Source organism: Gymnogyps californianus, chromosome 3, assembly GCF_018139145.2.
Source record: "Gymnogyps californianus isolate 813 chromosome 3, ASM1813914v2, whole genome shotgun sequence".
NCBI lineage: Eukaryota > Metazoa > Chordata > Aves > Accipitriformes > Cathartidae > Gymnogyps > Gymnogyps californianus.
Window position 1 is genome coordinate 86,716,521 of NC_059473.1, and position 26,887 is coordinate 86,743,407.

At 38.3% G+C, this 26,887-nt stretch overlaps 1 protein-coding gene across 1 annotated transcript in view; it reads left to right on the forward strand.

Annotated features, from left to right (window-relative positions):
- Window positions 1-26,887, forward strand: part of MDN1 (midasin AAA ATPase 1) — a 103,884-nt gene that overhangs the window by 43,630 nt on the left and 33,367 nt on the right. Inside the window, exons 38-68 of the mRNA XM_050893729.1 lie at window positions 549-746; window positions 838-945; window positions 2,075-2,263; window positions 3,372-3,461; window positions 3,574-3,834; window positions 3,982-4,252; window positions 4,971-5,130; window positions 5,435-5,551; window positions 6,752-6,960; window positions 7,565-7,710; window positions 8,603-8,805; window positions 9,908-10,128; window positions 11,190-11,303; window positions 12,113-12,245; window positions 12,911-13,020; window positions 13,700-13,833; window positions 14,583-14,743; window positions 15,090-15,210; window positions 16,314-16,524; window positions 16,667-16,898; window positions 18,066-18,192; window positions 19,130-19,300; window positions 19,447-19,661; window positions 19,762-20,143; window positions 20,348-20,457; window positions 21,554-22,250; window positions 23,288-23,449; window positions 24,277-24,550; window positions 25,408-25,643; window positions 26,298-26,393; window positions 26,656-26,750. Coding sequence (XP_050749686.1) covers window positions 549-746; window positions 838-945; window positions 2,075-2,263; window positions 3,372-3,461; window positions 3,574-3,834; window positions 3,982-4,252; window positions 4,971-5,130; window positions 5,435-5,551; window positions 6,752-6,960; window positions 7,565-7,710; window positions 8,603-8,805; window positions 9,908-10,128; window positions 11,190-11,303; window positions 12,113-12,245; window positions 12,911-13,020; window positions 13,700-13,833; window positions 14,583-14,743; window positions 15,090-15,210; window positions 16,314-16,524; window positions 16,667-16,898; window positions 18,066-18,192; window positions 19,130-19,300; window positions 19,447-19,661; window positions 19,762-20,143; window positions 20,348-20,457; window positions 21,554-22,250; window positions 23,288-23,449; window positions 24,277-24,550; window positions 25,408-25,643; window positions 26,298-26,393; window positions 26,656-26,750 — 5,954 coding nt within the window. The remainder of the gene's footprint in view (window positions 1-548; window positions 747-837; window positions 946-2,074; window positions 2,264-3,371; window positions 3,462-3,573; window positions 3,835-3,981; window positions 4,253-4,970; window positions 5,131-5,434; window positions 5,552-6,751; window positions 6,961-7,564; window positions 7,711-8,602; window positions 8,806-9,907; window positions 10,129-11,189; window positions 11,304-12,112; window positions 12,246-12,910; window positions 13,021-13,699; window positions 13,834-14,582; window positions 14,744-15,089; window positions 15,211-16,313; window positions 16,525-16,666; window positions 16,899-18,065; window positions 18,193-19,129; window positions 19,301-19,446; window positions 19,662-19,761; window positions 20,144-20,347; window positions 20,458-21,553; window positions 22,251-23,287; window positions 23,450-24,276; window positions 24,551-25,407; window positions 25,644-26,297; window positions 26,394-26,655; window positions 26,751-26,887) is intronic.

Sequence of the window (26,887 nt, forward strand, 5' to 3'; positions counted from 1 at the left end):
ATAAGCTATCCTGCAGCCACAGGTTTGTTCATGTACCATGTAGCAAGTGCTTTCAGGCATATACGTGCACAGAGCTCACTTCTTGGCAACATGCATTCTAATTATTGCAGACTGCAAAATCTTAAATTCTTTTGCTGTTTGTATACTTTTTTCCCCTGTTGTGAAGAATACCACTTTAAACAATCATTATATTTAAATAACCCAGACTACCTTCATTTAAAACACAAGCAAACAAACAAAACACTCTGAATGTCACGAATGTATGAACATAAGTTCAGAAGAAACGTCTTGAACATGCAGATTTTACAATGGAGAATTGTTTTGTTATCATGATGAAAACACAGTACAAATAGCAAGTGCACATAAGGAAAAGTGTTAGTTAGTTGCTCTGGTGTAATAACAGTCTAGCTGGAGGTAATATCATATGACAGTGCTAGAATAGCAAAGAAATTGAGTTTTACCTTCTGTGTATCCCAGACTGTTAAATTAAAGACTATTCAAAAGTGTTTTGTGGAGCATTAATATTGTATCCTTATTTCTTTTCTCAGTTGAATCTGGCTTCTCAGTCTGTATTAGAGGGGCTAAACGCATGCTTTGACCACAGAGCAGAAATTTATGTTCCAGAATTGGGAATGAATTTTCATGTACAGCACAAGATGACTAAGATTTTTGGATGCCAGAATCCATACAGACAAGGAGGTGGAAGAAAGGGTCTGCCCAAGTCCTTTCTTAATAGATTTACACAGGTAAGCTTATTTGTTTGGTTTAAACTATGTCATGATCCTGTCTTGTAGTTTTCTGACTATATCAACACTTGGCATGCTCTTGATTCTACAGGTGTATGTTGATCCACTATCAGCAGAAGATATGGAGTTTATCGGGAATACGCTGTTTCCTGCTATTGATAAAAGTATTATTGCTAAAATGGTTGCTTTCAATAACAAGGTAAATATATATTTTAATTTCTTTTGTGTAGAAGTAGGCAGAATGCAGTAAGATTAAAAAAAATAATGTTATATTTCCAAGCATTTTTATAGAGAAGTGCGTGGGTAAAAAAGAGGAATGGAAGTATATGCAGAAGAAAGTAAAGAACACCACTAAACCCCATCTGAATTCTTCTACCACTACAATCAGATACTTGGTTGATAACTGAAGAGGCGTTATTTTTCACAGAAGATAAAATATGTGTGTGTATATATATAAAAAAGGCTTTGTTCTACAAAAGGTGGAAACAATTATGGTTTGGTAGCTTGGTGAAGTGAGTTGAGAAAATAATGGATTTCCACACATATGGATTATTCTTGAAGCACAAACGAAATGAGCTATATATTTACAAGAACTGAAATGTGTATTTCTGGTTCTGGTCTGAATTTTTAATCTGCTCTTTGTTATCGGATCTTGTTAGTGAAAGCAACATCTGACCTTTACAGAAGCAGGATCTTGTAAGGATATGTAGCATTCTTCTGGAACACTAAGAGACCAATAAAAGGAAAATTGGTCAAAAATTGAAAATCATTTCCTGATAGGATTTGTCTATGGCAAAGGATTCAGAGATGCTCGGATCTAAAATTTTGCTAATATAAAAGGTTTTCAACAAGCATTAATTGCAAGGCATCAACTTACGAGCTATTTTGTGGCTTAGATGCTGCCATTTTGCACAAAGTGCAGGATATAAAATTCACAGTAAGAGTTTTATTTATGGTCATGCTTCTGAAATTGCATTTAATCTTCATGTCATGAAACAAAAAAAGTGTAGTAACATTAAGAGAAAGTAGTATTCTGTGGCCTTACATAAAATCTTTTGTGGCACCACCTTACTGAATACTCAGAGTGCAAGACTAAAAAGGAAAATTGAACTGTTAGAGAATTAGTAGAGGAGAGACAAACTAAATCAAGCTTTAGTTCCTGACATCTTCAGAAAAATGAATACTGCTTGCTCTTCCTGTTGTCCTCTGTCTTGTAAGCAGTGCCAAAGGCAGAAGTTCAGTTAATTTTTTTAAAAAAATATATGAAGACCAGCACATGGGTGGAATAAAAGATTTTTATTTTTTTTTTTAATTGCTACTTTTTCCAGATTGACAAAGAAGTAATGGCTGAAAAAAAGTGGGGACAGAAAGGAGGACCCTGGGAGTTCAACTTACGTGATCTTTTCCGCTGGTGCCAGCTTATGCTTGTTGACCAGTCACCAGGATGTTATGATCCAGGCCAGCATGTATTTTTGGTATACGGAGAAAGAATGAGAACCAGGGAAGACAAAGAAAAGGTGAGCTGTATGTTCTCCTTCCTTGGTCTTCAGATTGTCAGGAAGCATTTCTAGAAATCCAAGTGTAAATTTGAAGATGCCCTGCAATTCATTCATAGACATTACCTCTTATGAAAGAAAAATAGGTTTGTTTGGGGTTTTGAGGTTTAACATATGTACCTGCTCCCCTTGTCATTTAAAATTTCAATTTAATTACCTACTAGTATAAAAGCAGAAAGCTGGTGTAAATGAAGGCAAGTAGAATAACAAAGGACTTAAACAGAGCAAAACACAACATATTCTTGTGTGATTCTGTATTAAATAATAATGTTCTCATAGAAGTGGTGTGGGTTGCCTGCGTATTTGTGAGGAAAGAGAAGATAGGGAGCAGAGAAGAGAAATAGCACTGAGATATGGAGAGATTCTTAAAGTTATGGTTAAAAAGCATTTGTGTCAGTACAGTAAGTAAGAATAATGTCCTGTAATTCTGCCCTTCCCTGCCAGCATTTTTAAATTGTTCTGGCTTGGATTTCTTTTCTTGACTTTTATTTATCTGTCACTTCTTTCATCTGCCTGTCAAATTGCTCCCCTCATTCTGTTAAACTCACTGCTTAAGGTTCCTCTAATAAAACACACTCACTGCAGTTGTTATTCCACCTTTGCCACCTACTTATCCCTCTCTTGCCTAGAAATCCTTTGCTTTTGTTTAATTTCACAACATTTAAATGGTATTAAACTAAAAGTCAGTCAGACTGTAAGACTGAACTTACTGACTGTATGTGACTGGATATTTTTCTCATGGGTTTACTTTCCTCTTCCTGTAGTATTACTATATTTTTGTGTGTTATCAAAGAGCTTATTTATGGAGTGACTTCTTTCCCAGTATTTTGTTAGAGAGAAACATTACTTACAGTATTTCAAGTCACAGGAAAGCATGGTTCATGAAGGGGTTGCTGTGGGCAGCTCACGCTCGCTTTAATTGCTTGCTGCACTTTGAATGAAATGACATTTGTGATTAAACTGTGTTAGTGCCTATCACGTAGCTGTGGAGCTGAGAGGGAAGGCTACTTTAGGAGTAAATCTTTAGAACAATGGATAAGTCTCTTTTTTGCTCTTTCAATTGTTTTAGGTTATATCTATATTTAGAGACATTTTTGGCCAGGAGGCTGATGTGTATGCAGGAACCAGAGAGTTTCACATCACTCCGTATAATGTTCAGGTAAGCTGTTGACAAGAGGTTTTGTGAGTGGAGAGAGAAGGAAGTGACTTGCACAGCTGAGCTCCCATTTGTCTCTTTGAGTACTCACCCATGTGTCTCTCATCCCTTCCAGATTGGTTATTCAGTTCTTTCTCGTGGCAACTATATTCCTCGTCCTGGCAGAAATCTCTCACTTCTGCATCATTCGCTGCAGTCCCTCGAGTCCATAATGAAATGTGTGCACATGAGCTGGATGGTAATCCTGGTGGGCCCAGCAGCTGTCGGCAAAACCAGTCTTGTTGAGCTGCTGGCCCATCTGACCGGCCATCGACTAAAAATTATGGCAATGAACAGCGCGATGGATACAACTGAACTCCTGGGTGGATTTGAACAGGTAAATACTGTTTTAGTAATGTGGTAATATTTCTCCTTCCTACCTAACAGTGGCCAGTCCACTGTGATCTTAGCATTTAAGCACCATATGGAGCCTTAGGCACCACAGTCTTCTGGATGAACTAACTCCATAATGGCATGTTTGCAGGTTGATATCAATAGGCCATGGCAGCGCCTGTTGGAAAAAGTGGAGAATGCTGTGAGCACGCTAGTAAGGGACAGTCTTCTCCTGACAGAAATTTGTGCAGATGATGCTGAACTTGTGCTGCGTGCTTGGAGCAATTTCATCCTGAATTATAAACCCAAATCTCTGGGTGAAGGAGGTAGAAGTGTTACAGCTGAATTAGTGAGCAAACTGGAGGGAATACTTGTACTTACCCAGCGACTAAACAACAAAATAAATTCTTATTCAAAGGCAGGTATGTATTGTGGGCGATATGAAGTAAGACTATATGTTCCTCTGAAGAAAATAAGAGAAATATGTAAAACTGCAGTGAAAGCTTGAGGAAACTTGGGGGGTTTTTGTAGGTTTTTGTATGTTGCTTCGTACTACTTCATACTTATACTACAACGTAGCTTCTGTTAAAAAGTTACATTAGTGATGGTTCTTCAGGTTTATTTTTTGTGTAGTTACACCTGGTAGCAATCAGTAGTCCACACTGAAATTCTCCTGTACTGAACTAATCAACATATGATGCAATACAGCTCTTATCTTGTATTCCTAAGAAAGGGAATTTGGATATTCTATTCTTGCATTTGTTCTCTGAAGTATTGATCAGCTGAGCTTTACAAATGTCAGCAGAATAATGTATGGGCTGTTTTTTCTTTTTCTTTTTTTTTTTGTAAATCGTTGTGTAAAATATGGCATTAATATCCATCAAACTTCATCTAATGGGGGAGAAGGGATGGAGAAAAGTGTCAGTCTAGTTTATATTTCTCTGTGCTTGCAAATCCCCTCTGTCCTCATGGATTTTGCCCATGGGAGGCTACGTGAAGAGTTAGAGCCTCTGCTGTTATGTTCCCCTAAAAAGGAGGAAGCATATATGTTTATTAACAAAATAACTGCTATTTTTCTTGAATGGAACAGGAAGCTACCTCAGTAATGTAAGTCTTGATGTAAGATATGCTTCCTTTCAGAGTTTGCTCAGCTGGTAGAAGAGTTCCGGCATTTCAAGCTGCAGCAGGCCCAGGCTGCTGACCATAACAGCCATGGCACTTTCGAGTGGGTGGATGGGATGTTGGTTCAGGCCTTGCAGTCTGGAGACTGGCTGTTGATGGACAATGTTAACTTCTGCAAGTAAGAGATTTTAGTGGCCTTGTTTCACTGAGTAAATCCCTTGACCTCCCTAATTGACTTTGCCTTTTACTGTATGGTTCACAACTGAACATTTTGCATTTGATAACAATACATGGGAACAATAATTTACATTTTGTGGAAGAGTGTCTTCCTTCTTTTCAGCTTAGCAGTTGATAGTTTTCCTGTTACCTTATGTAATTAGCTGTTTGGCTTTTTGCTTAAGACTGGTACCATTTTGATTTCAGATCAGAAAGGGATCAAATTGTTACCTTTTTATAACCATATAAATTTCTTCTGAATATAGCCCTTCCGTGCTGGACCGCTTGAATGCTTTACTTGAACCAGGAGGCGTTCTTACCATGAGTGAGAGAGGAGTGATAGATGGCACAATTCCTACAATAGCTCCTCATCCAAACTTCAGGTGCTTTGCATTTCTGCTTTTTTTTGCCTCTCCCCCCCCCCCCCCCCCCCCCCCCCCCCAAATGGCAGGTTTAGAAAAATAATGTAAGCAGTGAGCCAGTCTTGTGGTATTTTGAATGCTGTTCAGTTTGCCATGTACTGTAGTGACTCTGTCTGTCTGGCAAGGAAGAAAACTGCACTGTGATGAGCATATGATAAAGAGCTTAAGAGGCTTGGCTTTATATCCCTGTTGCAGCACAGACTATTACACTGGAAAATTCATAGCAGTATACCTCTGCTTCATTCTCCATTTCTAATTTAGGATTTCAGCACTCCCTGTCTACTGTAATGGAGTTAAGGATACATGTGTTGAAGATGGTGAAGTATTCAGATATGTTGGTAATGAAAGCTGGTATATGGGCATAATAATTTTTTTCCCAGCTTTTTCCATCTCATCCATAAATTTGAGTTTCCTGTAGTGACAGAACTTTAAAAAAAAAACAAAACCAAAAGCAAAAACAAAAAAAAACCCAAAAACAAAAACCTGAAGCCAGTCAGTCTGTATTCTATCAGACTACTGAAGTAGTCTCTGGGGGAGATGGGAGGAGAACATACAGAGTATTCTGTATAATTCCTACCTTTTATAAATTAATGAAAAGAATATTGGGACTGATAATGCTCTGGTTCCTCTGAATTGGAAACAAGATCTTTGACTTTTCAGAAACCTGTTTTCACTGCATTGTGTCTCAGAAGTTTTTTTCCCTCCTTGCTTTTAAGAGATGTCTACTGATAGTATTAACTACTTGGGTGTTGGATACTTTGGTTTTTAAATAGCACAGATTTATCTGAAGCTGTTGCTAAGACTTTTAGAAGTCTTCTTTATAGCTCGGAGGCATAGTTTAACTTGTTCTTGTAAGTAGGCAAATGGTAAAATAGACATAGCTCAGATATAACTGAGTTAAAAATCATGCAATATATCTGTGGCTAATTTCAAAGTATAATTATTCATACAGATTTCTCATTTAAATTCAGTAGATGTCTCTGGCTTTCTAGATATAGGTGTCCCCATTTTTATGAAGATGAATTTACTTTATGGAAGAGCAGATTTGGTGGTTCCGGAGTGATAGTTTAAAGCTCTAAGTTACATCTTAAGAATGTAAGGCAGTTGGACTAGGTGATTGTTGTAGGTCCCTTCCAACTGAACTATTCTAATATCCAACAGGCTTTTCCTTTCCATGGATCCTGTTCACGGGGAAATATCCAGAGCCATGCGGAATCGTGGGATTGAAATTTACATTCCTGGGGAGAATGATGAAAATGTATTGGACAATCTGGATTTGAAGTTACTCCTGCATGGTTTGGGTTTAGTGGGAGATAGCATCTGTGATGCACTTATGGCTGTGCATTCAGAAACCAAGGCAGCAATAGCAGGTAAAAAAAGTCTGTTCGGTATTTCTTAACAACTTGGGCTCATTACATATATTTGGATTAATTCTTTAACGTTAAAGCCTGGTTATTTTATTGTGTTATGTCCCTATATAAGTATAGGCATAAAAGTATAATCGGATTCTTTTGGGGTGGTTTTTGCATTCTCAGGAAGTAGGCCCAAATCATAAAAAGATGGTAACTGGAGTGCTTTGTAAGGAGACATCAGACACTGGCAAGTGTCAGTTGTCTATTGCTATAGAGAAGGCAATATATTCTAAGTGAAAATCAACGAAACAGAGGGTTTGCACAAGGCCTATTCAAGTTGTTCTTTGGAGCAAGATGACACTGAGTTTCATTCATCTCAGCTGCTTGATGTCTTATTTTGAGCTGGTCACCTGTTATTTACAGTCTTGTCAGATTTTCTTATTAACCTTGGGAAGAACTCATTCAATTTTCAGGACCCAGTAGGATTCATTTGTTTTGGATGTACTTTTCAATCCTTGTTTTGGAACTTCCTAAGGGTCTAAAGTGGTGTTTGTCCTCAGAGGGTTAAAGGGCTGACAGTTACGAAACATTCATATCACCCTAAATACTGTGTATCTTTCAGGTTCTGTGTCATCTTTGTCACCTTTGCTTCAGGCTGCCGTGTTAATTGTGCAGCAGATACAAAGAGGTCTTGGATTAGCAAAGTCTTTTTGCAGAGCCTGTTGGGAAGTTTATGGCCGCTCACAACAACTGCAGATTAACCAAAAGGTAAAAGTCCTGTATTTGAAAACTTTTCTTACATCATCTAGATACGTGAAAAATACCATTTCATGAGGCTAGTGTTTGAGATCCTCTGTTTCCTAAGTGCCTGAGCAAGGGTTTGATGAAGATGGTGCTCTTGGAGGGATGAACCAAACAATTTTAAACGCCCTCTCAGGCATCTCTCGGGTGATGAAGAGGAGGGGTTAAGTGACATTGGGACATGTATCTTTTAGATTAGATCTTTTAGATCTTTTTGGCTCCAGAGTAAGCAGTACAATTCTGCATGTAACTTACTTGAACAGATCAGTTGAAGCTCCAGAAGTTGGGTTTTTTGGTATGGAATGGTTAAGTACGGTGAATTTCAGGTGTCACCTGTCCTTTAATGCAGTGTTTTGTCAGCCTGGTGGCATGCTACTGGAGACAGAGGTCAGATGAGTGAGAGTTGCATAAAGACTGTCAATCTGGGATGTGCTTATTGAGATATTCCCCGGGGGATAAACATGGTTAGTAAGACATTTTGTAGATAGTGGCCCACTCTTTTGTAGCATAAGGGAGCCAGAGAATATCCCAGCTGGACTCTGAGGCTTACTTGTATTTTAACAGCTTCAACTGAGACTTTGGGATATTAATAGTGATTAATCTATAGCCTGAAACACTGTGCACACTGTCATCTGGAGATAGCAATATTCACTTCCTATTTTAAACTGTACAGTGTGTTATTTCACTTATGGTTGGAATGTTCTGGTACTTTTATCGTGTAGGTTATATAGTGTTTGTAGAACGTTTGGTTTATAATGATTTCGTAATAAATACATGTAATTAAAGAGTTCCCTGAGCTATTGTACTTGAATATGTGTTTGAATATGATTCTAAACTGCTTTTTGGTTGTTTGCTGTAGCTTGTGTTAGAATTGGTTACGAAGCATGCTTCATCTCTGGCTTCCCATGAAACTTGGGGTGACTCCTTGCTAGCAATGGGATTGTGGCCAGACTCCCTACCTACAGGTCTGTTTGCAGCTGAAGACTCGCTTCTTTCGACAGTCCGGAGTGATGCACAGGTCCTAATGTATTGTCTGAATAGACTAAACCTTAAAAACTGCAGGTAGGCAAGAAACATTTTTTGTCTAATAAATGAGTAAGAAACAAGATATGTGTGAACTACTGGTGGCATGTCACTGTTCCCTGAAAAACTTTGTCTTGGGCAAATTGTGTGGGTGGAGACTGTGGTCGTCACACTCTGTAACTGAGGCTCCTGTTACTTTTCCATGGAACCACTACAAATACAATTTTAATTATTTACTGGTTTATTCTTCAGTCCAAAATACTTGACTCTATTCAATCTTCAGTAAGTACATTTGACCCATTTTGAGTTGAGTTAGGAGTAGGCATTTAGCAGAAAATGCGAACACAAACACTGGGTTTACAAGGTAGTAAGAGCCCCAAAAATCTCTCCCTTCAGTTTCCTTCTGAGCTTTTAAAAAAAAATTAGTATTTAATTAGTTTTAAATATACTAATGATCCTCTGTACTTCCTACTTTCATGTAAACAATTATTCATCAGTTATTTTAGGTCCAGTAGCTTCCGGTGAAAAAACAAATTTCCTCCTTCAAACAGAGCTGTCTGAAAGAAGTCTCATGTGTAGGGGCCATATGCAAGAACTCTTTTAATGATTTCTTGTGCAATATAACTGTTATTTTCACAACACTGGTGCAAAATCTCCCTTCCTGCCTGCTTTGCTTAGTGACCTACTGTGGACAGGTACTGTGATTTGCTTCCAGTGAAAGAACAAGCTGTAGAAGTTAGTACTAATATATAATGTTGAAATTGTAAAACCTTAGCAACATGCTGGGTATTTTTTAATCAACAACACTTCTCTCCTATCTTTGTCTTTTTTAACTTACCTTCGCATATCATTCTGGTGCACAAATCAATTATAATTTCTCAGTGAAATGCTGTGCATATTCACTTCTGGTGCTGCATGAATTTTTGGCAATAGTGAGTTCGTAATAGTAGAAACCTCCACCTGATTTCAAGTTGGAAACTGGCTTTAAAGCTAAATAAAGAAAAGAGGAGAGATTATTGCATTGCTGCCTTCTTGCCTGAAGATGGTTGTGTGCTGAGTAGCTTGACTTGCAAAATATATTCTTTCCTGGAACTGGCAGTTCGAGCCCTTGATTGCAGGACTTCACTTCTTTGTGTTTCAGGACACTACCACTGACTTTGCAAGATCTTCAAAAAATTATGCAGTCCACTAATCCTGAGAGTCTCAAATTCAGTGCTGTTGAGATAGATGCAAACTGGATGGATAAAATGGAAGTTCTCCAGGCTTCAGTGAAATTGTTCATAGAAAAGGCAACCAATCAAGATTGGACATTGAGAGTTAAATGGCTTAACTCCTTAGCCAAAAATCTGCCACAGGTGCTTGGTATGTAATTATTTAACTTTCTCTTTTGCCTAAGGGCTCATTTATTATATTTTTCACAAATTGTAAGTCTTCTATGAAAACATCCAGACCATTCAAATGATCTGATATGAAAGTTCTCAACTATCCACACTAAATCAAGGGCATTGAGGCTCCAGGGAGAGACAGAAACGGGTTGTGCGTATTAGGGACAACAGGAGACCTTGGGCTAAACATTGCCTTTTATTATTCAAGCATGCGTGTAACTTGTACTGCATCTGAATTACAGTTATTTTTGGATACCTCTTGGTCTATGTAAGCAAATATGCCTTTCTCTTCACTATTTTTTTTTTTTTTATAGTGATAGTAAAAGCAGTAAAATGCCCTGTGTTTATTTGGTGTTAAAATACAAATGGTTAGAAAGCCAGGAAACTGCAGAACTGAGATTTTCTGAAACTGTGTTGCTTGAACATTCAGGATAGCAGCTGAGATGAGGTATTCATTGCTTAATTACATTAATCGCATTAAACTTGTGGAGAATTTAGACAGGCGTTAGTCCAAGTAATTCACACACTTAGCTTCCTTGTATGGTGTGAAATCTCAGACTGTATTGTCCCTACATGAATGGGATTGTTCCCCCTTGATCTTGCTGTCTTTCCAGGCAGGTGTGTCTATAAACTAGAAAATATCTAGAAAGTTACTTTAATGACAGATATGCTCTTACGTAGTTTGGTTTTTTGGTTTTTTTTTTTTTCTTTAATTGGGAAAAAAATCAAACAGATGTACTGAGAGGAAGATTTGAAGGTATAAACTCATGGATTTTCACAAACCATATTTTTAATAGCATACATGAAGTATCACCAGTTTAACTAGGACTCTTTACTGGATTTATCTCTTTGGCCATGATGTTATGACTGCTTTTAAGAACTCTTGGAGCTAATACAAAATAAGAGCAACCAGTGTGTCCAGAGTGCATGCACAGATGAGATTCAGGCTGCTTGTGCTGGCTCAGTTGAAGTTATTTTTATTTATTTATACTAAATGCTCTGTCTTTTACACCTGTGTGTTCTCCCCTTCACCTACAGATCCAGTGCGGATTCAGCTGGAAGCAGGTGCTGTAGCCCTTGGTAGTTTCTATGCCAGTCCCCTCTCATCTGGAGTCAGTAACATGATCAAGTTGCTACAACCAACTATGACAGGTACTTCTGAAAAAAACTGATGTAAGACATTGGTGCTTCCTTTACGTGTTCTCTGAACACACTGCAACCCTTCTTAGGAAATGTATGTAACAAAACAAAGGCTAAATTCTAACTATATGTTGCTTTTGTTGCAAAACAAATAACAACAAAGCCATTCTTGCTGTCTAGAACTGCAAATATGGCAATTAAATGCATTCATCCTATGCGAATTAGATATGAGTGCTATGACTGTGAATCCTGACTGTGTATCTGTGACCCAGGTGTATTCCTACAGCTCGGAGTTAAGCGATGTTCTTGAGTGATGCATATATCTACTACCTTTCTGACTGGATAGTTTAAGCGTCCTGTTTTTTCCCAGCATTTATTGTGTTGGCCCATCTGAAACCGATGTTGAGGCCTATAATTTTCCCTCAGTGTTTTACAGGGAGCTCAGGCCTACAGTTTCCTTTCCAAGCTTGTTAGGTACATGAAAGCTACATACAGTGACACTGGACCATTTATGGATGGTCCTAGGTATCTTGCCTGGACTGTGAGGGAAAAGGGAGTGGGACTTGAGTTTCCTGGCTGTCTTTTTGAGTACTCTGACCACTGGTTAACTTACTTTCACTGTTCTGTTTTACAGAACCTGCAGTCAACTTAATGCTTTTTTAATTTGGATATCTGGAGTGAGGGAGCTGAAGACTCTGCCTTCCTCTTAGGCTTCCTTCTTTCTTTCCCTAATGTTCTTGCATAGGTAGGGGGATCGAGGAAAGTCTTTCACTGAATAATGTTTCCACTGCTGTCCTGTCCTGTCTTGTCTGCCTTCCCAGATGAACATGTGATGCCTCTGGACCCAAGATGGAATATGCAGTTTTTGGATATCATTAGAAATTCGATGAACTTTGATACAGAAATGGAACACACAGATCAGCTTCTAATCCTTTTGAAGTCTGTAGCAAATCGGTGGGTTACAAAAAAAACTTGTGAAGACTGCCCAATGACTGTAATCAGTGCCGTATAAACACTTGTGGTATCTGCCAAGTATGTTTTTAGGTTTTGATAGATGTGATCTAAAATACCAGGCAGGGGTTTCATATAGGTATTTAAATTCTTTGCTTCTGTTTTCTGTAGATGCAGACTAAAACCAATCACTTAATACAGGGAGCAGGGCTGCCAGCATTCCATATAGGCTGGAGTAGTTCAAGGGCAAACCAGAACTGTGGGATAAAGCATAAAAGAGGCAGAAGCAGCAGTGTGAAATCTCTGACATAAAACTTAGATAGTTGCCCTGCTTTTGGATTTGGACTGCTTTTCCTAATAAGAGCCAAAAGTACACAGATTTTGCAGTTACAGTATAAGTAAGGAGCTGCTCACATCCTACGGGTGGTGGTGTTGCATCTGTTCAGAAGCTTACTACTTTTTCCTTCCTGGTGATGGCTGAAGTCAGGAATCTGCTCTTTGTGAAGCTTACTTCTGCAGAAACCTTATTCAAGCAATTAGTTATGCTGCACTTGATTCTTGTTTCATAATACAGTGAAATATCAAATGTCACTTTGTAGTTCACCATTCTCATAAGGCAGAGGCTTTAAAATGATACTGAATTTCTAACAACTTTATTTTTAATTCAGGGCAGTATTATTTCTTGACCGAGAAAAAAGAAGCTACACTGAGAAGAATTTGATTACCAGCAAGAAGCCAAGAAATAGCGTCTTAAGAATGTCTCTAGATTTCCGCAAAGGTGGGTTGATTTTCACTGTTCCTTTTGGTTCTACAGTCAAATTGAAATATGGTTAATTTGCACTGTTATGAAATGTGTACTTTAAACATGGTGTGTCCTGAATGTGCGAAGAAAGATTGTGTGAATGTAAAGCAGTCAGATGAGGACTAACATGATATGTAACACATTATTCTTAAATTAGATATACCTTATGCTACAGCATTTATGTCCAGCCTCTACTAGGTAATGAGTGAATGTCATTTCTCTCTTAATTATCTAAACTTCAGGACGATGGTGGAGAGAAATTGGAATAGCGTTTTGTGTTTGGCTAATAAGAATAGCCAAGTTCTTCAGATGTGCTTTTGTTCTAATCCTCTTTCTATTGTTTTATGTAAGTAGGATGTTTTACTCCTAAAACAAAGGGGAAAAATTTAGTGATGAAGTTAGTGTGTTGCGTAGAAGCAATTGATCAATGCTTCCCTCATATGGATTTTTTTTTCAATATTAAATGTATAGAGGTAATAGAGAATTGTGCAAATAGTGAAGGACTACTTTTATTACTTCAGTTCTTAGATCTTTTCAAGTTTTTTTTTCCCCAACTATAGAGAGGATCTAGTGATCAGAAATTGACCTTACGTGTCATGTGATGTGGCTGGAATATTCAGTCTCTCCCTTTCTTTCCCTCTTCCCCCAACCTCAGATCCAGGAAGTTATAACTGTCTTCCTCATGCAATCGTGGTCAACCTTGCTCCTTTCTTTGAACTTTGGGATGCGTTTGTGTTTCACTGGGTGAAGTCTACTCAGGTGGCCTTAAGTGATGATGACATGCACGATGTGAGTAGACTTTTTGTAGTATATTTATGGAAGTTAAGTGAAATGAGACTGTGTGCAGAACACTATTTTTGCTTTCAGGGACCATGAAATAAACTGCAGTGCTTCTGCTGGTATTCAGAATGTGCCTGACACCAGGCAAATGATCATGATTGTTTCAGTGGCTGTATTTGTGCTCTGTCTTCTCATTTTTTCTGTGTGTAATGTGGGTTTTCAGCCCACAGATACTTGGGGTGGGAATTATCTTACATAAATGTACACACCTGGGACATAGATATCCATTGCTGAAGTTGATCATCAAGCCTTCTCTGCCTGCTTAGGATGGTATGAATTGTGCTGTAGAAGTGCCTGTTTCTCTCCACTGATGGTAAAGGGAGTATCCACATCTATCTCAGATAAAGATATCTGAACCTGGACAGCTGATATGCAGGTCACAGGGGTTGTTGACTTCTTCTCCCTCTCCCTTTTCAGACCATGAAGATCGTTTTACTGAGATCTGACAATGACATTGTAGACTTGGTGCAGGGATTGCTTGGTTTTGACTTGTGTAGTTCTACCTGCTGCTAGACCCGTGTGGTATTTTTAGAGAATATATAGTTGAGTACTGGTTGTGTACAGCTAAACACAAAGCATTGTGTGAGTCTGAAGTTAATGCAAGTGATGGTGTTTTTGCTTTTTGTCTTGCTTAAAGTACAAAGTATTCTGTAACATGCAGCAATGGGAAAACTGTAACCTTTTTGGCTTGTTGTTAGATTTTATACTGCTTGCTGTGGCGTGACCGGTTCTGGGCAGTCTCTGACACTCTGACAGTGGATTCGCCAGGATTGTCACTTCTGTCTCTGCATTGGCACTGGGTTATGAAGCATCTAATTGACAGAATTCCTCAGATGCTTATTGGGTCAGACCAGCACAAGTGAGTGGTTTTGATTAGTGTTTCTGTTAAATGGCTTTATAAATTACTCTTTTCTTTAGTATTGTAGGTAATTAGCATTGTTTGCCATTAGTGTCCAAGTTGTGTTCCGTTAGTGATGCAAGTACAATGTATTAAATAGCTGTTCATTTTTAAATTTCAGGTTTCTTTGCATTGGGCTTCTGTTTGCCCAAATGATCATCTAGAATTTTTACCCCTTTAGTGGAAGGATAAGAGAAGGGACTGTCCTTTCTTGTGCATCCTTTTGCCTTGTTTCTCAAACTTCTGAGTTAACTGTGTGGGCTTTTTTCTCTCCCCCCCCCCCTTTTTTTTTTTTTAAATCTACAAGGGTTTCCAAGGAAATTCAATCTGTTTCACAGCAGATTCAGAGCTGCTTGGCCAATCCTGCTGGTATTTCTGCCAGTATGAAGATATTACAGAAGTCTCTAGGAAGACCTCTTCCTTTTAAGGTATCAGTACTCTGCAAAAGATTTGTATTTCCAGCGATGTCCAAATATGCTTTAAAATAATCATAAAGATTTACAGCACTTGCTTTCCAGGCCAGCAAAAATACATTCCTTTTGGACTTGTTAGATTGATTAACATACGATGAAACTGTCTTTTTAATGTACCTCTTTTTGTGAAATATATCAGTTATCCAGATAGCATTTCTACTATTAATTATGCTTTGTATAGATAGCAGTCATTTAATATAGAGTGATGCCCAAGCATAAAAATATTACTCCTTGCTCTGTTCTGGAGACTTGGGAATATCAGTATGCCACTTGCTTATTTAGTGAACATACGTGTATATAGAATAGACTGTGTACTTCCTTTTATACAGCATAGGATGGGCCTGCATTATGACTTACCAAGACAAGGCCTCTTAACTTTGACAGGTTTGGGGTTTTTTTCTTAAGTTATTTCAGCCATTTTTGTCATTCAATAAAAAAATCTTACAGTAAAATTTTTTTAGAGAATGTAAATTCTTTTTAAAAAGCAGGGCACAAGTAGTCCTGTAGGTTGCTCATGTTGGTGATTAGTAATTAGACCTAGGTTTTTATGACCTTATCTCTCAGATACTCAGCTGTTCAAAACCGCACGCAGTTACTTTGTGGGACTCTGAAGAACATTCAGTGCTTACTAAGAATTTTGGGAGATTTTTCTAGGCATCCAAATGTATTTAAATTGCAGGTGTAAACTGTAGTTTCTTTTAAGTGACAGTAGCTTCTGGCGTTTTTATTGTGTATTTATTGCCCTTAGTTTAGGTAAGTTGCTATGTTGAAGTATTGTTTGTCTGTATAATCTATGTAGTTTCTTCATGAAGGAAAAAAAAAACTTGACAAGGAGGAATTGTGGCCAGCTGTTTCAATTTCTGTCTTCCTGACATATTGAGTAGGGCTACAAAAGAATTATTTTTAAGTTGTTGTTACAGGTTGGTTTATATATACTTGTACTTCAGTTGTGTGCATGTGAATTTGAAATTTTAGTTTTGACTGCAGTCACAGATCTTGTTTGTTAGCGCTGTTGAAACAAACTGCCGCTTGTTCAAATGTCCTTTTCGTGTTTTCAGGATAAACTGGGCATGGAATGTTTTTCTCAGTTAAAAGTTCTCAGCAAACCACTTAACGTCTTGGAGCTAAGATTGGCCTTTGGAGAAAGTAGATGGCAGGAAAAAATGTACTGTCTGAAAATTGCTGCCACTGGATGGAAGGTGAAGAAAGCCTTGCTGCAAGCTGATGGCCTGATAATTAGAGCCAATCATTTAGAAGATGTTAGTCTGGGTAGGTAACACTTTTGAAGAGCCTAACGGGATGATTTCTGCCATCTCCATTCTTTTTATGTACAAATGGAAAGAAAGTGAAATGTTCACTGGCAAGAAATACAGTACATGCATTTATGTGCCTCTTACACTCTGTCAAACAGGTCAACTAAGGATTTTTTTGAAAGCTGTACATTCACAACTGAGAGCAGAAGGAGTTGTGTGTAGTTATTCAGAAGAAAAGTTTACTGAAGATACCATCTCCAACCAGTTAGACCCTACGTTGTTAAACCAGCTCTGCAGTCGGGTTCAGCTGTGGCCTGCAATGGAATACATGGGCATGCTCTGGCAGTACAAACTGACAGCAGACTACGTGGCCAAGGCTTGTGCAAGAAGGTAAGAAGGTTGGAGAAAGAAATCCTATATTCATTTCATGAGATTCAGAATCCCTAGCTAAAAGCTGTAACTTCGGTGCTTTACATCTGTATGTAAATCTCTGTGTGTGTGTGTACATACATATTATATATATAGCTGTGTGTATGTGCGTATGTATGTATGTGGTGCACACATATATAATATTTATGTATATAAATGCCTATGCAGTCCTTGTCTGCATGCAGAATTGCACTTGGGCAGCTATAAAAAGTATCAGCAAAGGAGTAGTTTAGTGTTATATTGAGGAAGTAGTTTTCTTCTTTTCTAACTTACTTTATTGATGCAAATATAGGAATGCTGATATTCAAGCCCCTTGGAGTAAACACATTAGACTGCAGAAATTGCTTTATTAATGGTAGAAAGGATTATAGGTGGAGCAAAACTAAAACCTTTTATGTAGTAAATGGTACATAGTATTTTCCTTTTGGAAATACATAATATTTGCCTTTTAATGAAATAGAAGAGTCCTTCATGTTAGGAATTAACATGAAGATGTTTATCGCCATGTTGCTGGGGGCTACTGCAGAAAGACTGAATTACACCTGGTGATGGAGAAAGTACACTAGCATGCATGCTTCCTTTTGTGTAAACTACACACGTACTCATAGTTTAAATTAACATTATTAATTTAAGAAGTGTTGGTGTTGTTTTAAGGGGCCAAGTGTATTTATTTTTTGACTGTTTTACCATTCCTTAAAAAAGAGCTCTTCATCTATGGATTTCAGTGAAAGTAATTTTTTTGTGCAGTGAGACTCCTAGAATCACTGAATCACTCTTAAGTTCAGCAACGTTCTGGTTTCTACAAGAACTATAAACCTGGAAGACAGTTTGTCTCCAAATGTTTTGTATGTTTTACTAAACACGTAGCTTATAGTTAACAGAAGATTCCACTTCTTCCTCCTTTTATTGTATTTAGATTTTGCCAACTTTGAAGAATGCAAGTGTTCTGAGTATTATTTGAGTGCTTGTTCTCCTCCAGTGTTTAAAATGCTGTCATTTTAACCTTTCAGGGAGTCTTCATTATTGTGACTTCGCCTGCCATTCTCAATTTGTTTTACTATCAGAATGATTTATTTCATGTGCCCTGCTTAAGCATTACTTAGGTTGTATTTCTTTTACCTGCTACAGGGAGAACTGCAGTCAAGAATTAAGCATATGTTCAGATCTAGTTCAGCTTATAGCTTTTTCCCTGAAGTTGACACCAGCTGCTTCTCACCAGCTATCTGGACTGTGGCACTTACTACACCTTAATGAAGTAAGAACAAGTTTTAGTTTAATTACTCTTGCAGAAGTTTTCAACAGACTCTTCAAAATGGGTATATCTCTGTAAGATTTTTGAGATGCAGTTTTTCTACCTGTGCCTGACAGTAATTGTTCCTTCTTTTAATAAGAAAGGTTATTAACTGTGAGCCTGCAAAAAATGTAATTAAAACACAACATTAAAATGTAAATAAAACACAACGAAGTCTTAAATAACATAGTTCTATATGATCTAGTTTGGTACTATTGTTCCATTCATTCATTTGTGACCTAATGGAAAACAGGAAGGTGATTGAATGGCGAGTGCCAGCCTGGTTGTATCTATGTATTCAAAGTAATTTTGTGCTGAAAAATACTTGCCTCTGTTCCTGTGCCTCTAAATTTTTTTTTAGGTCTGTGTTGCAAGTCAAATAGACTGAGACAGTTATTTGATGCATTTTCTGCAGAAATGAATATGAAAAAAAATTAATGTCAGAAATTCTGATTGGTTAATATTTAGCTATGATAAAAGCTCAGTAAACCAGCAAGTTCACTTTAAATGCTCTGGAGCAGAATATTGGATAGCTTTATCTGTTTCATGCTTATGCAACCTCATGTATTGTAACAGAAAGTTGCACAGTCGTAGACTAGAGGATGTATTCCAAAAACTTGGTCTGTAAACACACTGCATATTCCACAGACAAAAGGAGGCAGTGCAGACCTCAGGAAGTGTACTCTTTTTGTTGAGAAGAGATGCAAGCAAACGCTATGTGAATTTGAAAAGGATCTTGAGGAATATCTTGTACTATCCTTACTGAAAAAGTGTAATACTCTGTTTTTGTGTTGTTTTCCCTTGGGGTTTGGGGTTTTTTTGGGGGGGTGTGGGGGGTGTGCTTGATTCTTTTTTGCTCCCTGTAAATTATTCTCAGCTCTAGGTTTTTCTCTCTCTTCAGATATCCCCTGAAGAAATGTCTATTCTGTCATCTCAACTAGTTAATGCTGCATTAGCATCCTTTTGGAGCAGTACTTTCACCACGGACCCAGACTACTGGTTGACTTGGAGGCCGCTACCTGTGACAGAGGAAAAGAACTTTTCTAAATCCCATCTGAACTGTTCTATGAAGGTTTGTCTCTTCTGACCTAATCAAACAATTAGGCTGAATACTCTTTTATTAAATAATTCAACAGCTTTCTAAAGCAGTACTGTAAGTTCTAGCATAGTTAGTGCAAGTTGCATCTGAACAATCTAACTCTTAATCTCTTAATTTAGGGCCCAGGTATTTTGACCCGAGCCGTTTTCTCAAAGTGCTTCTTTGAAATTCTAACTAGCAGCAGCAAGACAAGCCAGTGGGATGTGAGTGGGCTTCCTGTTCTGTCATCATCCCATGTGACACTGGGAGAATGGATGGAGAGGGCTCGGCAGCTTCACGAAGTCAGCACAGCACTGTGGACCAACCTGGCTGTCTCTTCAATAGCAGATTTTAGGTATTAAGACCCCTCTCTTCCACATATATGTTATTTAAATCAGGCATGTTACGGAAGTTTGCTTACCATGTGTAAACTTTTTTCGTTCCTTTGCCTCCAGATACACAGATGCTAGACTACAAGGGATAATGCTAGGCAGACAACTCTCTGCCCTGGTAGATCTGATTCCAGTGGATCTTCAAGAAGAATTCTTGGAGTGCTGTGAGAAGCTCTACCTCAAGGATCCTGTTGCATATGAGTACCTTCTCAAGATACTTAGAAGCATCACTGATCAGGAGTTACTTCCTAAAGAACTCCTGTTTCTCCTGCTCACTTGCTTGCAGCAGTTCTTTGGGGAAGGGCTTAAGGAATTACCAGAGACAGCTTGGCGAGGAAGCCTGTGGGTGAATATTGGTTTGGTGCAGATCCAGGTGTGGCTTCCACAGACCAGGTTTGATCCAGCTGTTAAAAGAGAATACAAGCTCAAGTATGCAAAAGAAGAGGTGAGTGTGGAGCTGAGTTTGCTTTTACCTCTGTAATGTATGAAATCAATGCAAAGGAGTTTGGCTTAGGTGTTCTTAGGCAAATCTTTGGTCGTTATTTTTAAACTATACAGTTAGAACTTCTTTTAATGTCCAAGAAGATGATGTACCTCCTTGGTCACCAAAACCAGAACCTCAGAGCATGGTTTATTCTTTCCTTTTTAGTTATACCAGCTGGAGTGTGAATGGAAAACAAATGATTTATCATCCCAGCTGCATACAGGAAAAAGTATTGAAGATGAAGCAGTCAGCAACTATATTCATCCCCATCTCAGGTAACATCTCAGGCACTTAACTTTTCTCTTCTAGATTGGAAATGTCATCTTTGGATGGTCGGGCTCCAAAGCTTTTCTCCACAGCTTTACAATTTTTGTGTTCTTCTGTAGAAATAAGGGTTGCTGACTTGAAAGTACCAATTTGCATGTTGAGGTGGTAAAGAAAAACACAGAAGCTGTTCTGTTTACTTGCAGTGACTAAGGAATTGTCTGTACACACTTTGTACTGCTGTAAATACAACAATTAAAGCAGTGGCCTTCATATCTTGATAAAATTGAAGCTATGCCCAGAAGTGAAAATAAAGCCATACATGTAAATTATGGTAGTTTCATTAAAATGTGACAATGTTATCAACAAACTGAAATGAGATGGACTGTGTATCTATCACTGTAACGCTTCAAGGCCTCAACAGATGACAGTGCTATTTTCAGGAGTTTTTGGACTGATTTGTACTGGGTAGAAATCTCCAGATGTGTATTTTAGCAACAGGCTTTGCCTAGGGTGCTGTGGATGAATTAAATATCTTACCACATAGAGTACACTGTTGACATTCAGAATTTGTAGCCATTGTTGTGGTGGTGGTTTTTTTTTTCTTATATCTGAGGAACTTAAGGAGGAAATCTTAAGTGAACAGAGATTTCTCCTTTGTGCAGGTTTCCAGGTGTTCCTTGTATATGGAGATAAAAACTGGATATTATTCCTGATTTTCCACTATTAATGGAAGTTTTCAATTTCATTATTATACATGTAGAGGATCTGATAGTTCTATGCTATTGCTTAAAGGGAATGATAGTCATTGAAAGCAAGTTCTGAATGGCTGAGTTTTACCAATTGCTTCCAGTAATACTACATTTTTGTTAATGCTCACAAAGCTGTCAGGTAGCAAGCAAAAAAGTAATTGAAGTTTGAAGTGGGGGACGGGAAGAGAAGTACATATGCACGCTATACAGGTGTCGTTTCTTGTTTTTTTCCTTATTTGCTGTTTCACACAAACTAGCAGCATATTTCTGATGAATCTTTTTATATAACTTATGTTAGATATATATATAAAAACATGTTTCTATGTCTAAACTAGTCAATGTTATTTCTTAACAGACTGTTGCATGAAAGAATGCAAAGGTTGAAGGAGCAAATAAGCAGTCTTTCCAGAAAAAAGGCCTTCAGGCCTCCAGCTCCACCCTATGAGTGCTTATACCAGGAGGCTCACCAGTACATCAGCAGCATAGCACGGATTTCTTCAGTCCAAGATCTTTTAGGCCGCCTTCTGCAGTTCCTCCGTGGGGAAAGACCTAAATCACTCCAGGCAATACAAAACCTGTTAAATGAAGAAGCATCTTGGCAACAATCACACCATCAGTTTAGAAAACACCTGGCAGAGGAGTATGCTGTGTTCCCTGATGCCATCATTCCACTGCAAGCTGCCATCTTACAGTTGCAACACGGCATGCGATTAGTGGCTTCTGAAGTTTATACGGTGCTCAAAAGTTTTGTGCGTCCAGCTGATCTGACCAACCTCCTCACTTCTTTGTTGACATTTCCTTCTATTGGCCATGCCTTCCCCACTTACTTTGCTCGTGCAGAAATTTTGTGCTCAGTGAATTCAGTTGAGGTCCTTCATGGACTTAAAAAGTTTTATCTGAAGCACTCTGAAGTAGAATCTGAGGGAGTAGGGCAGCCTTGCCCAACTGTGGAACAGCTCTTAGTGAATGCTTTGTTGCATCTTCGATGCCATGTACTATCCAGAGGAGAGATGGACAAGAAATCTCTGCAACTTTTCAGACATCTGTGTCAGGTAGGAGCTGAATGCCAATGGCCAGGATTCTTGCACTAAACTACCTTGTCCCCAGTACAGGAAAGACATGGATCTGTTAAAGTGGGTCTAGAGGAGGGCCACAAAAATTATCAGAGGGCTGGAACGCTCCTCCTGTGAAGAAAGGCTGACAGAGTTGGGGTTGTTCAGCCTGGAGAAGAGAAGGCTCCGGGGAGACCTTATTGTGGCTTTTCAGTATATAAAGGGGACTTATAAGAAGGACAGAAAGAGACTTTTTACCAAGGCTTGTAGTGATAGGACAAGGCACAATGGTTTTAAACTGAAAGAGGGTAGATTTAGATTGGACATAAAGAAGAGATTTTTTACAGTGAGGGTGGTGAGACACTGGAACAGGTTGCCCAGAGAAGTTGTAGATGTCCCATCCCTGGAAGTGTTGAAGATCAGGTTGGACGGGGCTTTGAGTAACCTGATCTAGTGGAAGATGTCCCTGCACATGGCAGGGGGTTTGAACTAGATGATCTTTGGAGATCGCTTCCAACCCAAGCCATTCTATGATTCTACCTTGATAATTGTCAGTATAATGTTCTTAAACGTGTCTCTTTCCACCCCCCCACCCCCCCCCCCGCATTGAATTGATAAAAGATAATTTTAACATAATCTAAAATATTGGATTAACTTGTTTGGATTTATCAAGGCATAAAATTGTGGCCTGTGATGGTTACCAAAGATTTTATTTATTAAAAAAACTAACAAAACCCAAAACCACACAAAAAACCCCCCAAAAACTTTGTAGAGAGTTTCTTTATAAAATGGTTGAGAAAGGAGACTAGAACTTGGCCAAGCACTCTGTTGCATACTGTTTTCTGTGCTTTTTCCTCACTGGTTTGTTGAGAGGGCAATTTACAAATCTTCCTTCAAGTTAGATGGCTTTGATTTATACCGTTGTAAACTGTAGAGGAGCAAAGAGCCAGACAAGATAGATGCTGCCCCTTTGATGAAATATGAGGTGATTTTAAACATTAACTTGTGTAAAAGCATGCTGCTTTGTGTTTCCTTAGGCAATTATAAATGAATGGGATGAACAGGAACGCCGTGCTCAAGAGCGGGAAGCAATGGAACACAGTCTGTACAGATATAGAAGTAAAAGGCATGGGAAAGGACGGAGTGAGGAAGAGGAGGAAGAAGAAGAATTTAGGAGGAGATTTCCCCTTCATGAAAAGGTAGCAACTGTAATGAAACATAAAAATTATGTCTGAAGTAGCTCCTGGAAAGGCATGCTATAAGTAAAATGCGATGAGGAATGAAGCAGTTTTTCCTTCAGCCAAAAGAAAAATGTGCGGTAGATTTTTCATAGAAAGGTATTAAGTACTGTGCTTTTAGTTTATTATCCCTTCTGCTTGTAGAAAGTTTTTGGAATTAACTTTTGGACTTGAACTGTACTGTGGTTCAGTTGAATAATTTCAAGTTACTGAATGACAATATCATTAGTTATTTGTTGTAAAATTCAGGAGTTTGATTCATTTAGCAAGTAAGGTCTGCTGAGGTTTAATTACCTCTGAAGAAGGCTAATCTCCTTGATTAAATAAAGCTGTGAGATTTTTTCAAATTTAACTAGCCTGCATTACTGAATGATTTTTGAAGTGTGTCTTCACCGAGCAATGTTGCGCAGTACAGAAATGCACGACACAATTATGTGTGTCATTGTGTTGTTGGGATATAATAGTTCAGATCTTCAAGCAACCAAACAGTGTTGAGGTGGTTTATCAGCAGACACGACTGCTGCTGCTTTTTCTGAAAGAGATTTAGTTGGCAGCAGCTTAGGGCTCGCCGTACTGTGCTCTTGCCTGCGGTGGTTATGCCCTTAATTAATCTATTCACCTGTGTTCTGTTTCAGACTGACATCTGAGCTGGTGAGGTAGGCAGTGTATCTATATAGTGACAGCTCCAAATCATTAGCATATTGTTGCAATGCCAAAAAGGGAGGTGGGGAGGGGAGGCATTAAAGGAAGAAATTATAATTGACCTTCGATTATCATGTAATTTGCAGGACTTTGAAGATATCACAGCTCAGCCAAGCCTAGAAGAAAAAATGGAAACTGAAGATCCATTGGAAGACGAGCTGGAAGTTGATAGAGCCCTTTTGTCCAAGAGCTCTATGCAAACAGTAATGATGGTTCATCAACAGTTGTGCTTGAACTTTGCTCGATCCCTGTGGTATCAACAAAGTCTGCCTTCTCATCAAGCCAAACATTATTTCAGTACATTTATTTCCTGCTATCAGACTGGTGCATGTCTGGTGTCACAATTCTATCCTTTAATTGGTAAGATTGCTAGCAATATTTCAGATGTGCAGGTTTAGCTTCGTAATGATTTGTTTCAAATTAATCGTATTGCAGGTCATGAAACAGACCTATTATGGGGAAGAGGCACAAAACCAGGGTTTTTTTCCCAAATAATTTGTCCTGTGTTCAGGACAAATTTGTCCCGTGAACTTTGCTCGCTTGCATCTGCATAATCCTGTGGAAGATGATGCACTTGCAGAAATTACCCAGACATAAAATTGGCAATTAAGTTTTAATGGAGCTTCTGTAATTTTTAAAAAAGCGATTATTTTTACCCTGAATTTTGGCATGCTTGGTGTGAAAAATCATTATAACAATGTGCAAGACCTCAAGATAATATTTTCATCACTTCTCAAAGCAGAACTATATTTCATTTCTAATCTAATAAATGCTTATATGTGCAGTTAAGCAGATAATGCAACAGGACTGCTCTTTCTGCAGTAACTTATTTTTGTGTTCATACATGAGGTGTAATATATGTGATTTTTTTTTTTTTCAATGTGTGTTGGATTATTTTTTCAGAGTCTCGCTACTAATTTTGTAGTAAATACCTCCTTGATGTGAATTTATGCACAGAGGAACTGTGGTCTTCAGACAGGATCGCAGCTCACCTTCAGGATACTGATTTTATTTTTATACAAAAATTTGATAAAATATAGAATGTAAACTTTTAAGTGTGTCTCTCTTCTTCCATACTCTCATCTCATTGCTTATATATGTCATATTCTTATATCCTTGTAATACATAACGTAACATAACAGAAAAAAAAAAAAAGAACTTTCAGCTGAAAAAAGAATTAATAGCATGTGTGGGGTCTTCCTTTTTTTGCTTCCTAGGTGCTGAAATAAATGATAGTCTTTTGGGAAGCCAACTTCTAGTTAGCACTCTTCTTCACAATACCTTTTTTGAAGAATTAACTTCAGATCTTGTGCTGCAGCAAGATGGCCCGTATGACTTCTACCAGCATCCTAATATTCAGCAAGTCCGACAGTGCCAACCTGTACTTGATAGTTTTGCTAAAGAAGTAAACAGGCTGCTGCAGGAATGGCCAGAGCATCCAGTACTTGTGCAGGTAAAAACACCTCAACAAATGTTTGGGGAAAACTGGAGCATTTTAGAATTGCATTTGTATGTAAATATGTGTATAGATATGCATAAACATGTGTACACATACGCTTGCCTAGGTGTTTGTATTACTTATGCAGATGTTTTGAAGTCATACCTGTTTCTTCTGAAGAGGTATTAGATATTATTAGCTGTTCTATTTTAGTTATGAAATGTTAAATGGTATTCACTGCCTACTCTGATCTTACAGCTTTAAGCAATCTTCAACCTGCCATGCCTCAAAGATTCTTGAGGTCTTTTGCTGTTCGGGCTCCTGCTTTTTTTTCCAAAATGATTTTTTTCATAGTGCTTTAAAATGGATGTCTCTGGTCCCTCTTACGGGGCCTGTGTGGCCCTCAGATTGTATTTCTTAGAGTAATGCAGAAACTCAGAATCGATGGGAACTCTGCATTAGGTCATTTGTGCTCCTTTCTCTGAGTGCACTAGCCTTCACTGAACTACTAGTGAGCTTACGCTAAAATGAGGAAGCAGTTCAAATGAAAAAAAATTATTCTTATCCCTTGCAGAGGAGGGTTATGCTAATACAAATTCGCTTGACTTCATGACTGCTTCTGTTGAAGATCAGTTACTATAGGTTGAATGCCTGTTTTTTATTCTGCAGCTGTTAGTTGTGATGGACAGAATCCGGAGTTTTCCACTATCTAGTCCTCTCTCAAAGTTCCTGAATGGCTTGGAAATTCTTCTTGCAAAGGCACAGGTAAGAAAAGAGCTAAGGGAAACTTCTTGTTTTCTCTTTTATGTTTCCTTATTTGTATTGGTACCATGATAAAAACAACTGAAAGGTGGCTGCTTGCCAGGATTTGGGGAAGTGAATTTGCTCCATGCTGTAAGTTTAAGGCGTAGGAACATAATCCAGAGTACTGCATGAGTCTTGCTATGCAAAGACTAATTTCTGGCTTTGTATAAAGGGGATTCCTTTTTTTTTTTTTTTTTTTTTTTTTTTTTTTTTCTCCCCTCAGGACTGGGAGGAAAATGCTAGTCGAGCTTTGTCCTTGCGAAAACATCTTGATTTGGTCACACAACTGATTATTCAGTGGCGTAGATTGGAGTTGAAGTAAGAACTGTCCTTCCCTACTACTTTTTCTTAGATACTGTAAGCTTCTGTCTCTGTAGGGAGACACATTCCAATGCAGAATTGACTTAATCATGGAACATGCTTCTGGGGGGGGTGGGGGGTGTCTGTCTGTCTGT